The 13,415-nt window shown below is 35.3% G+C and overlaps 1 protein-coding gene across 3 annotated transcripts; it reads left to right on the top strand.

Moving 5' to 3' along the window:
- The first annotated feature begins 430 nt into the window (after positions 1-430).
- LOC103509977 lies at positions 431-5,591 on the top strand. Of its 3 annotated transcripts, none has more exons than XM_008474611.2 (3): positions 431-2,260; positions 2,492-5,080; positions 5,275-5,591. In XM_008474611.2, the coding sequence occupies exons 1-3, from the start codon at positions 2,062-2,064 to the stop codon at positions 5,511-5,513; spliced, it is 3,027 nt and encodes a 1,008-aa protein (XP_008472833.1). In that variant the 5' UTR covers positions 431-2,061; the 3' UTR covers positions 5,514-5,591. The 3 variants fall into 3 exon arrangements, with proteins under 3 accessions (XP_008472833.1, XP_026679962.1, XP_008472832.2); XM_026824161.1 differs by having other exon boundaries at positions 432-2,260; positions 5,272-5,591; XM_008474610.2 differs by having other exon boundaries at positions 446-2,260; positions 5,272-5,585.
- Positions 5,592-13,415: the final 7,824 nt, after the last annotated feature.

The following is a 13,415-nucleotide window of genomic DNA, read 5'->3' as shown; positions in this document are numbered from 1 at the left end:
ATCATAGAATAGATGAGACAACTGACAATGGCAATTTTTGGATATACAACAATGTGGAGCAACTCCATCCTTCCCGATGTTGAAATTCAGTTTATGGATACCCGTACACGTGACATTTCTAGTATAACAATCAAATCAACTTTCAACATAAAACTGTTAGAAGCACTGAAACATCTGGAGTTAGGTAAGTGACACAGAAGAGGACGTTGATGAGTTTTCATAATGTAAAATAAATGAGTTTTTAAAAATATTTATGTAGGTCGTAGGGTGGGGTAAAATTAATCGTAACTTTGGCCTATTAAAAACAAAGTCGAAAGTTTTAATAAAAATCTCAAAGAAACCGTTATTAAAACTATGTAGGTATCTATAGATCACAAGATGAAGGACCGTATTCATAACGAATATTTCTCCAAAGTACTCTACTTCACTGACCAATAGTAAAAATAATAGATAATAACATACTGGTCAATTTTAAATTGTTAGCTGTTTGAGTAATTCTTATTTTCAAATACCCACATCACCTGTAAACACAACACATCAATAATAAAATCTGAACGAAATTCTAAACCTTGTTAAGTTTCATAATACATAGGTACGTATTATAAATTGCCTTCACACATTTCCAAAGCTTCAGCACAATCTACATAAGACAGACACATCTACAGAAATCTTCAAAGATGTCTTCAAAATCGAGAAGAAATTCAGAAGTGCGAAAACAAGCCTCCGCCGCGTGTGTTCTTACTATTAGCTGTGACAAAGGTTCTAATATGAATATAAATAATGGTAAAGGTAATTCTAATTTTGCTGATCAAGATAGTCAGTGTTCATCCAGCTCTGACGACAGCTCATGTTCCTGTAGCTCTGACGAGCAAAGATCCCTCCCACTAACTAGGAAGTCGGTCTCGTTTGTCGGCGAATCTTCACAAAGAGATTCCGAAAGGCGAGCTCCCAGAAGCATGTCCTCTCATCGGAATGCAGGGACATCTCCATATTGTGAGTCTCAATCAGGTTATGGATCCAATGCTCAACCAGATGTGAGAATGGAGGATAATGGAAACGTGCGAGTCATAAAACTAACAGGTCTTCCTCTAGAATGGAAAGAAGAAGACACGTTCACCGCAAGACCAACTGACACTAGAGCAGCAGGACCGAATCAAAATGGACCTCCACTCTCCCAAAGACCAGCAACTCAAGGAAGTGGTGGACCCACAGGGGGCTCCAAGCTTAAAACCCTTGAGCTGCATATCGATTTAACTGAAAGTCAGTACAACAACCAACAAGGCATGAGCGATAACAATGCGTCACGAGGTAAGAACAGAAACAGAAACACTCACTCAGGTACAAACAAGAATACTCAGCAAGGTGCAAGGGGTCACTCTCCACCTGAATGCCATAAATCGAGCAAGAAATCAGACAATGCTGAAATTTCAAAGAAAAAGTTTGAAGAGGAATTCGCGAAACTTTCCCGAATCTTGAAAAAAGAACTGGTTATCACTGAGAAAGGTCTACCTTGTGGTGCGGCAACGTGCTGCCCTTGCAATACTACTGCTGGAGCAGCCTATCTGAAAGACGCTTGTAAAAAATCTCAGAGCGGGAGCAGTCAACAATACGAAAATAGGGATAGTCAGAATAGGAGCAGAGGTAATAGTAAGGAAGGAAAAATGAGATGTGATCAGAAAGAAGAAACCACGGTCATGTTAGATGCAAATACTATAGCTGAACTAACAAGACTACTTTCAAATAATCAACCGGGTAACAGTAACTATTGAAAACAATAAATAAATAAATGAATTGAAATATAATATTACCTATTATACCTAGCTAAAAGAAATTGTGTTCTGTTTTTAGCCACCCATAAAAAAACCCCATTTTTTACATCGTCTATTAGGGGTTTTTCAAAATAACAATCAAGTTTATACTTACGCCATAAACACAAAATTCCAATGGTTTCTACAACAGCGACAAAAACAAGAAAGTAAGCATTTAATTAATTGAAATATCCACTTAGTATGGTGACATATTTTCATAAGGACATCGAGGTAACCAAAGTTATAACTCTGAATGGTAAAGTTTTGTACGTCTTCGGCCCTTGGTGACATTAAAAGTAAGGGAAGCATGGTCAAATCAGATTCTTCAATAAGTTGGCCTTTTCCGAATTCGAAAACAAACCTTCAGCTCGATCATTGTCGAATGAGAAAAAGAAACAAGAGTGAAGCGAGTAAACAAACAAAGAAGAACAATGTTGAAACAAGTTTTCGAGGTAATTTTTGTCAGAAAAAATATTCTAGAGTTCCAGTTATTGTATTTTATTTTTTATTATTATTATTTTTTTTTTGTGAATTGGACTACAAAGAAAGCTAGACGCTTTTCTTTTCTATTAACCTCTAAACATAATGATAAACCAACTACTGAAGATACCTAGGAGAGACAAAGTATATTATTACATACCTAATACCTAATGTAGAAGATGACGGTGAATTTTATTTTCCAGATTTTGGTGGAAATCTAATCATAAGCAATAAGTTAAAGAGTCGTAAAATGGAAAATTTCCTACTAGATATAGTGAACAGTATATCAGACAGTAGTATCCTTAAGAATAAGGTAGATAAGAATATTTCTGTTCAAGAGAGCAATGATTATGACTTGGAGTATTTGAAATCTAAATCACAGAATGATTTTGTCCAAAGAAAAAATCTTGCCGACATGAGAACGCATAATTTAAGTGACATTAAAGAAAATTTTGAACAATATGGATTTGCAGCAGGAATAATTCGGAAAGTTTCAAATAGTGATGAGAGAGATTTTCAAAATTTCATTAAAACAAAAGATACCAAAAATGACACAGTGAAAGAATCTAAAAAATCAAAGTTGAAAAAAGGAAAACAAAAACCTATTATATCGTTCTTTGAGGATTGTTTCATGAATGAATATGAAATAGAGAAAACTAACATCGAACTGCAACGTTTCGCTCGCTTGAATCACAATTGTAATGAATACAGGGATGAACATTTTAATAATATAAAGAAAGAACGAAACAAAAACTCAAAATACACAAATAAACAAACGGAGACAAAGCGTAGCGCTATAATGTCTAAATTCACTCATTATAAACATTTGGTTAAAAGGTTAGAACATGAAAGAAAAGAAAGCTCATCTCATACTATAAAAAATGAGTCTGTCAATATTTCAAAAGAAAATTCTACTGAAGAATCAATTACCGTTAAAGCATGCTGTGAAAATAATTTTCCAATTTCCCAGTCAAAGCAACCTCAAGCACACCTAGTGAAAACAATGGCAGATACTAAAAGTTCATTTCCATTTATAGATAGTGAAAGAAAAGACATTTGCTTAGAAGCTTATTGGAACAGAACCAATATGAATTTCAAATTGATATCAAAAATTTTCAGTATATTACCTCCAAGCAAGAAAGTATTTGATGAGTTCTTGCGAACTACAAAAAGTAAGAAAAGTAGTACAACTAAGGTAAAAAAAGAATATGAATCTTTTCCTGTAAACACAACATTATCAGACATGAAAACTGAAAACAACACAAGTGAAAACAGCAATTTTATGAAAACAGATGATGAAAATAAAAGATCAATCATTGAGATGTTCACAGGTGATAATCTAGATTTGGCACAATTGACAGCAGTACAAAGCCCAATAGGAGACACAAGTCCAGAAGATTTCTGTCCTGAAAATTTCAAATTCATAAAACTTGGTTTTCTAAAAGAAATTGGAAGAAGGAACACCAAAATTAACATACATGATGAAAAATTCCTTAGATATTTTGACCAAGTAGTCCAAGAACATGCATCACGGATTATAAAAGATATAATAAATAATTATCCAAGTAATGAAGACATGATGCACGCCTCTGATCATGAAAATCCTATAAAAGATATATCTGAATTCACCATAGAAAGAGGTGATATAAATAATGAACAACAATGGAAGATTGACGGTATCACTAAATTATCAAGAGAAGAATTGGAGGAAAATTTGTCGAAGGAATATGACGAAAATTATTCAATAAGCAAGCAAACATCGATGCCTCAAACAGACAGTATGGACTACAATAAAGCACTAAAACAATTTCAACACAATCTCTTGAAGTCTGATTCCGACAGTTCTGTACTGAATGAAATAGTTAAAAAACGCAAGACTCGTGCAATCCATATTAAGAAAGGTAATAATCTAAAGAATAATAGAAACAAACACAAAAAGAGAGAAGCGCCATCAACAGTGTCCAAAAAATCGAACTATGAAGAATATGAAAACATTATGAAAAGTCGTAAACAAGAAGTCGAGGAAAAACTGAAGAACTATTCAAAAAAAAGGACACAATCATTGAATAAGAAAAAACAACTTGAGAAAAGTGAGCGAATCAAGCAAATAGCACATCAAAAATTAAAACACGGAGATGACATAAAAACTTCTAAAAATGAATGTACTGACGAAATGTCGAAAAATGTATGCCATAACAAAATGTCGCAAAATAAATTTACCATCCCGACACCTAAAAATGAGTTTCTACCAGAAACAATTTCAAAAACTGTCCCAATTTACAGAAAAGAACACAGTAGTGTGGAAATCAATTCTGAAGATCAAGTTCAAAAGTCAGAATTTTGTGAAAAAGTATTAACAGACATATCTTCGAATTTTCCGTTCAGTAAAGACGAATTGAAATCTCACAAAGACAACGATGTTAGTGAAGAATCCAAACACACGGTTGAAACAATATTCAACAAAAATATCTCAAACGGACAACATGATATTTTGAACAGCACTGACCGCACAGAATGTATCAAAAAAGTGCGAACAAGTGTAGAGGGATGCTTTGAAGACATATCTTCGAATTTTCTGTTCAGTAAAGAGGAATTGAAATCTCACAAAGACAACGATGTTAGTGAAGAAGACAAACACACGGTTGAAACAATATTCAACAAAAATATCTCAAACGGACAACATGACATTTTGAACAGTACTGACAACACAAAATGTATCAACAAAGTGCGAACATGTGTAGAGGGATGCTTTGAAGCAACTTTTAAACGAAGAAGTTCTTCAAGTAGCACGAGTAAGTAAAATATCTAGACACTAGGAACTATTAAATTATGATTAAAATAAACCATTATGCCTACACACTAAGCAAACAAAAACAGAACTTTTCAAGTTGAGTACCATTAAGGATCTATGTAGGTACGTAACTAAAGGTTCTTGAACATTTACCATTTTTGAACTAATTGGAAGCATTCTTTGTTCATTCAGCAGATTACTATAGTTTCACTCAACACAAAACAAAACCTCGCGTTAAGAGCAATCTGACGACAAGGAAACAAATCATAGTGAAAAGTTCTCCCAGTTCGAGTGAAAATGAAAATGACAAGCCGCCGGAATTGGATGAGCAACGTCTCAGAGAACTGTTGCAAGCCAGAAGGAATCAAATTCTGAAACTGAAAGAAAGAACAACGAGAAAGGTATCAAAGATCAAAAAAGGAAACAATATATGAGAGTTTGTATAAGAGTCACATGGTTTATAGGGAGGATGAAATAATAAAAAATATTAATTATTTATTATTAGATTCTGATATTATTCCTGTTTTTGTTAAATGTTCCTTTGTTCTGTATTCTATGTATATTATCCTTTGAAAAAATAAAACGTTCATACGATAAATATTATTCCTTTTAAATAACACCTCTTGGAACTTTTGCAGAGAAGCAAACTGTAAAGCCTAAACAAATAAAAACCTTCAAATTATAATCAATATACCTAATAATTTACAGAAAAATTAAACTATTCAAGTGGAAACAGAATCTCTAAAACGAGAAAAAGATTCCATATTGAGAACAAAAATGATATTAGGTATAAATTTAATAAAAATAATGAAAATGACATTCTTTCAGAAGCGTGGTAAAGAGCATGAAGGATGGAAGATTTGATTTATTAAAAGAAAATAATAATGAAAGAATAATAAAATAAAAATAAAATATTCCCCTCCCAAAATGTTTTAAAGGCTCACATAGTGAAAGAACAGATCAGTGGTTGGGTAAAAGAGCTCCCTCCTTCAGGCCAGAAAAAAAGTGATCAGGTTGAATTTTCCTTTCGGAATTTGCCTTTTTCTCAAGCTCGTTTCTCCTCTTTTGGCTTGATAGCGCCTGTACTAAACTACAGGAAATTCAAGATTCGGAATCCGTTCCCGAAACACACCTTTATACTAGACTAAGTAGGAATTCACATGAACCCCAAAAGTATATTGTATTTTCGTGTCCAGAACCCAAAAGTTACCCCCCACGACTCCCGTACACACACCACTGTACAAATGACAGACGGAGAACAGATTGAGCGGAAGTGACAGATAAGAAACAAAATGGCGATGGAGTAACAAGAAATAGAACACAAAATAGTGCGAACAATCAGTGACGGAGTGATAAACGGGAAAATACATTTATAATGAAAGAAAAAAGAACTGGAACCAAAAACTGGAAAGAAGCAAAAAAGAAAGAATGACAAAGAAGTAGAGAGAGAGAGAGAGAGAGAGGGATGGAGAATGAGGAGGGAGGGTTCGGTATACCTATACGTACCTATAATAAAGTACCTAATACCTATTAATAATAATAATAAATTGAAAGTAATTTTTACTGTCCTTATCCTATATTCTAAAGGTAGGGAAATAATGTTGTATGGGCCCCTTCATATTTTCCTAATACCATGATAATTTTTTTTCCTACCATGCTGGTGTCGTTTGCGCGCGAACTATTTTTCTCTGTGCACTCGATACCTACAAAATAATCGTTACGGTCATCATCTTTTTTTTCGACCTAACCTGCCTCCTGTGCCGATTTGCCTCGCGGTCGCAACATCACGCCGCGATCCATTGCCATTACAATTTTCAACCGGTTTTTCTGCCGAAATCCTGAGTGCCGTAAGTGTTCTACATCGTATCTCCGAAACAAACCCAAGGTTCATAAAGGTAAGACACCAGCAATTGTCCTTCTTGCCGTTCCTTCCTTTGAGGTGGTCAGCCTTCAGCTGTCCATAACCCTTGGGATCACACAAATGTAATAGGTTGAATTTTTACTTTTTTTTTTATTTTTATTTTGTTTTACCTTCTATTCATATTTACCGTACCAGTCAATAGTATCAGCCTTTGTAATTTTTTCCCCAAAAATCAAACAAAAACCTCGCCACTGCCATTACATTTTCTTTCGGAAAACCTTCTCATTTCTTTCTCACTCATTTGATTAACAGCTTTTTAACCAATGTCTTCCTCGGGCCTTCTTCGGTGTTTAAGTCTTATGCAATTTGTGTTTGCCGAATATTACCAAAACAGCATTATTGCCGAACTTCATCAGTATCGAACTTCGTTTGGGAGTTTTGGCGCAAATCATTTATAAAACCGGTTCCTAAGACACCCCAACATCCCGACTGATAGCCCAAATGGACCTAAACCTATAAAGTTAGTATTTTTCTTTATATGTGTTAAACGTTTTCTCCAAGTTTCTTTCCAAACTGTTAGAACAAACCGTTAGAAAGTTGGCGCAAGAACAGACAGACAGACAGACTGAAAAAATATACTGAGCCAAATGAAATTCCGACCACCTAGAAATTTTGTTCTAGATGTAATGTACGTACATGCTAGTTGGTTATTGGATAGAATATGTATTTTACTTGCACTAAAGTTTGGTTTGGACCCTCAGCTAGGTAATTAATTGAAATTGTCATCATTGTTTTCATTATTGTCAAATTACCAAAAATTAAATTTTCAAGGTGGTCGGAATTTCATTTGGCCCAGTGTAATATTGAAGAAACTCCTTTTCCTTTCTGTTCCTTTCAATCCATCAGCCTACCTGTTTATAGTGTGTCCAGATCAATGTGACAGCAAAATAATGGGCATTGTTGCCAAACATGTCACATGTGCAATGGTAGAGAATCTTTAAAAGGGGAAGGTATGTTGCACAGTGTTTCCTCCGACAGTGAAACAAAGTCAGGTAAGGCGATATCCACCTTACCTGTTCTGGAATCCAACCTCTGAACTTAGAGCTACCTCTGCATTTTAAAAGAGAGAGTTTATCAAAAATAGACCTTTACCTCATTTGCAACAATGTAAGGATTTCCTGCAATCTGATTGGTTCCTTCATTTTGGGTTGATGACTCATTGCTGTCACATTGATCTGGATGAACTATAGGTACTTATGACGAATAAATATTCAAGCTACCTACATACTTACTTTACTTCCCGCGTGCGGATCACCACCATATTATCAGATCTCATGTCTCCAGTAAGTGGCAACGAGCATTTCTTTGGCATTTTGCTGTCTGCAGGTCCTCCAGAGTGCAAGGTTCTGGTGCAATATTCAAGCTAAAACTTGGAATTCACTTCGTTCTTTCAACAACGACCTTCACCATTTCCCTAATCCTGCAGGAAGAAAGCTGAAACTGAAGATGTTTAAGTTAAGAGTAATGTTTGGAAGAATACTGCTGTCGGCTTTCCAATACATTAGAGATATTTCAAGCTTTCTAAACGCGAGTAGTATGGATATAAGTAAGTACATAGATACTTGTACATATTTTAAAGCATAATGTTAAGGTTTATCTGTTTGTGAAAATAAATAGGAAAGTATGTTTTTTTCCTCTGTCTTCTTCTTCTTCTTTTTCTTCTTATTTTCCTCCTCCTCCTTCTTCTTTGAAGAGGTTTGATTATTGTAGAGAACTTACGTATAACAAAGGAAGTCTTAAAGTCCCGAGGACCAGGTAAAAATAAGGAGGAATCCTCCTGGAGGAGAGGATATTCGACGTTCCGAGAACGAATCTTATCTGTTTAGGAAAAAATCCGTCCCGTGCGGGAATCGAACGCGCGAACTAAGCTATTACAAGGCATTGCTTCTGAGCTAACTAGACCCTAATTCAAAAAGAGAGAGGATTCCTATTCGAAATAAAAGAAGAGGGAAAAGTAAGAAAAATAAAAGAGACGGAATAAAAATAGAAGGAGGAAAAAAAGAGTCAGGGATCCGCCGGGGTTTCTCTATTGACACAAGACAAAAGGCTGAATGGAAATCCGGACTAGTTGAGTCCGCACGCTCTATTGTTCTCAGATCAGCAGAGAGGGGCAGTCAGCATGGTTTTCAAATTCCTCCGATTTCAAAGTTTCCCGCGTCGTAAATTGAAGCTATGTTGAGATGAAGGGAAGGGCGCAAGATCATGAAAAATGGAGAAGGAGATCCCAATTGCTGTTACCCCAATCATTAGATTGTAACCTGACAGAGAGAGAGAGAGAGAGAGAGAGAGAGAGGGAGGGAGGGAGAGAAAAGTTGAATCCGATTAAGTGTAGGTTAGGTATGTAAGTAGACTTGATTTTCCCTTATCGATTTTCAGGTATGGGAAAATTTGGTAGGGTTCAGAAACTTTCAGTAGGGTTGTTAGAGAGAGAGAGAGAGAGATAGAAAGAGAGAGAGCGTCGGTAAGGTAGGGTACATGCAATGCGGTTAGGAGGCATGTAAAAAAGACAGATAATTAACTTTCTGGTGGTTATAACCTAGGAAAGTGGGGAAAAGTTCAAATAGTTCACAATCATTTTCTTGGAGAAATTTTATCCCCCAATAAAAAAGGCTCATCGGGGGCATTGGATACTGCTCGTCAGCATCCTCTAATCTGAACGGAATCAGTATTGTAGAAGTGCGTTCAAGTGAAAACGGCCGACTGACATTTGATCCGTCATATTATCTGACAGAGAAACGGAAGAGGAGGAGGAGGAGAAGAAGAAGATGTGAACGAGGGGAAGGAAGACGAGAAGGAGTAAAAATGGAGAAGAAGGAGAGAGGAAAGAACAGGTAGAGGAGGAGGCGAAAGAGGACGAAGAAAACGGTGCCGATTTCATTTTCGAAAGGAAACAAGGAAAAATCCGAGAAAGGCGCACGAGATTTGTCAGGGCCCAGGATCAGGAATTGATAGGTTCAGACAGAATTAATTCAGAATACAATAGGTATAACTTTTAGGGAATCTATCCTAGACGGATCACCGAAGTTAACCAACGTTGTACGTGGTTTTTATCAAGACGGAAGAATTTCACGTATTTCGGCACTCACAGCATGATCTGGTTAAAAGCCCAATGAAAAGGCCAGGCTTGTGAACTTAACTTATTCTGTGTTATGAACTTAGCCATTGAAAAAGGAAGAAGAAAATGATCGAGCCAAGACGAACAGAAAGAATATCAGCCCCTCTACACTTTATGGTCGTAAGATTTCCCCTGTTGAGCGGAAACGATCATTAAAAAGAGAATAAGGAATTCCTCCAAAAGTTTATTCAAGTCATAAAATAGGTAGAGTAGTGTGCTGTTCTTTACTTACTTAGTTTATGCTTCCTCCAGATGATTTGTACCTCAATTCCTTACCACCCACATAGTTACGTATAGGTAGTACTGTTTCTGCCGATAAGGCCAATAAGGTGTCAAAGATTAATAACAACCTCCATAACAATGTTACTCGAGTAAACAACCGCGTCAGCAAATCAGAACGAAGATATCAGAAAGTATCCGGGCCAGAGCTGACTGAATCCTGAAACTGAAGGTGAGTCCACACGTTACTTTTTACTTTCTATTTCTTTTTGAAGAGGTTTGATAGAGGGAATTGTAACTGCTTAGGTCTTATCGTCCCGAAAACGAAGAGAGAACGACAGAATAGGAGAAATCCAGCCGTTCCGAGAACGGACATTTTTCGTTCAGGATAAAATCCGCCCCGGGCAGGAATTGAACCTGCGACCTAATGCGAATCTACTCTCTTCAAAATGGCGGATATCCAATGGTTTAGTACAGGCGTTACCACGCCAAAAGAAGGGTAATGAGCTTCAGAAGAAAGAAAGTCGTATGTTGGTAGGTAGTTTCCGAAAGGAAAATCAGACTTTTTTCAACGAAAAGATGGAATCAGGTGGATAAAATGTTGAACAACGATTAACGAGTGCGATCAACGAGTTTCATACCAGTGTGGACCACCTTACAGGGAAAAAGTAAAAACGTAGGTACAGAGGTAAGATTCATGACATATAATTTCTCTACCTCCATTTTTCCTTCCCCTTCTTCACTTCCTCTCCTCCTAATCCTCCTCCTTCTCCCCTCCTTCCTCGTTAGTCCCGTCAAAATGAAGACTTCAAACTTCAAGGATAATCTCAGGATATCACAAATCCCTTCAATATCCTGCACACACACTACCGACAAAACTTTTTACCAACGAGAGAAATTTTAAAATCCGAAAATTATTAACTCCAACTTTATTTTTGTTTCACATTATTACATTTTTTACTTTCTATTACTTTTTGTCAGGGGGAGTTAGGGGGGGGGGATAAAGACCCCCGGATAAATGTTTTGTTAACAAAGGCACTTTTGTTCAACTTTTTCGTTCGCTAACGAAGTGGCCCATATACGGAGGGCAAGTTGTTCAAGGTCATTGAAAGTACAATTTGGTATTCTTTGGTTTAACCGTTACCCACTAAGCAATTGCTCATTGCTGCTTTGTATCCCAAGGCATGGCCGAACTTGTAGAAAAGGCATGGCCGAACTTGTAGAAAATAATAAAAATAAGGTCGCCCTGCGCGCTCCCTTTTAGCTGCATAGTTATCAAACTAAAAACTAATAATAGAAAGTAAAAACATAAACGAAACCAACTCAAAATGTTGGTCGAGAGCGGAACATTTCTCTCCCACAGTCTCTGCTTCCTCAGATATTGTAAATGTTACAACAGAACACCCAAATGAGCACCATTCAATAGGATAAGGAAAGTCGTGTGATGTTCACACCAGATTTTTATCTATTAAAGACAGTGCCAAAATTTCAGTGTCAATCATGGATCATTTTTTCTCTTAGAAATCAGGTGTCACAAGAATTAAAATTTCATTATTATTTTTGCACAAATCTAGTGAAGAAGCAAAAAAAACAGAGTGTGAATCAAATTAATAAAACCCTTAAAATATACAAATCACTTAAAATAGTTACGGGTAGTTAAGACTATTTTTACATACCTAGTTATTTTAGAGGAAAATAATATTTTCGTACAAAATAATAAAAAACATAAACATAATTATCACAGAAAACTAAAATAAAAAAATCAAATTAGCAAATAAAAATCATAGTTAGGTCTGCAGAAAAAAAAGGAGAGAGTTTAAGCCCCAAGCAGGTCATAGTTTAGATTTAGACTCACAGTATGTTCAATAATTTACTTGTATTTAAAGTTAATGTCAGAACAAATTATTAAATCTGTAGTTATAATTGAAACAATTCAAAATGAATGTATTTCTGTGAGTCACGGTCTGCTAAAAAAAGATAATACTCGTACACCAATCATGGGTTTCACCAAAATGACCTAATTTCACTAATGGGAGATTTTTAATTGGCTAAAAAAGAGCTCTTCCAAAGATATAGGTAGTTTGGATTGACATAAATGAATTAAATGTGTTTCCAAATGTTACAAAAACACATTAAACTCATTTAAAACCGTTAGTGGAACTCTCCTATTGGTTCAATGGTGAAATGCATGATATTTTTTAGTAAATTATAACGCAAATCATAATTATAGCTCTTTAATATTCAAAAGCAATTCATATTCATAAATAAGTTAATGTCAGAACAAATTATTAAATCTGTAGTTATAATTGAAACAATTCAAAATGAATGTATTTCTGTGAGTCACGGTCTGCTAAGAAAAGATAATACTCGTACAGCGTACACCAATCATGGGTTTCACCAAAATGACCTAATTTCACTAATGAGAGATTTTTAATTGGCTAAAATAGAGCTCTTCCAAAGATATAGTTTGGATTGACAAATGAATTAAATGTGTTTCCGAATGTTACAAAAACATTTAAAATCGTTAGTGGAAATCTCCTATTAGTTCAATGGTGAAATGCACGATATTTTTTACTAAATTATAATGCAAATCATAATTATAGCTCTTTAATATTCAAAAGCAATTCATATTAATAAAACAAAGGAAAATTAAAATTATTATAAATACATTTACACCTATGTACAGGCTTATACGAAGAAACAACACATCAACGATTAGTACTAAGTAGTTCTAATATTTAGAGAGACTTGACACAGTAACTAGCGGAATTATATTTACAATTAAAACAACATTTATGTGACATCTATCAAGAGGTATTACTTGTGCACCCACGTTTAGGACACCATCCACATCAAAATATTATGTACAATGAATTGAAAACTATTTGAAATTTTCAATATTAAAAATATTATTTCTTAAAATTAACCGGAATAAAATTGTCGTCTCTGAATTTTAGTCTTTTAAAGGTCTATTAATGCAAATTTGCGACCCAGGAAAAATATAATAGGTACCTACCTATGTTTTCTAAAGAAAATCAAACATGATTCCAAAGCCGTAAGTAGCTATGTAACAAGTTTATC

This window comes from Diaphorina citri, unplaced genomic scaffold (assembly GCF_000475195.1).
Source record: "Diaphorina citri unplaced genomic scaffold, Diaci psyllid genome assembly version 1.1 scaffold549, whole genome shotgun sequence".
Taxonomy (NCBI): Eukaryota; Metazoa; Arthropoda; class Insecta; order Hemiptera; family Psyllidae; genus Diaphorina; species Diaphorina citri.
Note: the sequence above shows the minus strand (reverse complement) of the source record. Positions and strands in the feature narration are given on the sequence as shown.

What these genes read in the sequence shown, in the direction of transcription:
- LOC103509977 (XM_026824161.1), top strand. Translation starts at nt 2,062, where the DNA reads ATGGTAAAGTTTTGTACGTCTTCGGCCCTTGGTGACATTAAAAGTAAG. An exon ending in TGTTGAAACAAGTTTTCGAG is followed by an intron (nt 2,261 to 2,491) that starts GTAATTTTTGTC and finishes TTTATTTTCCAG; the next exon opens with ATTTTGGTGGAAATCTAATC. An exon ending in AAGTTCTTCAAGTAGCACGA is followed by an intron (nt 5,081 to 5,271) that starts GTAAGTAAAATA and finishes TTGTTCATTCAG; the next exon opens with CAGATTACTATAGTTTCACT.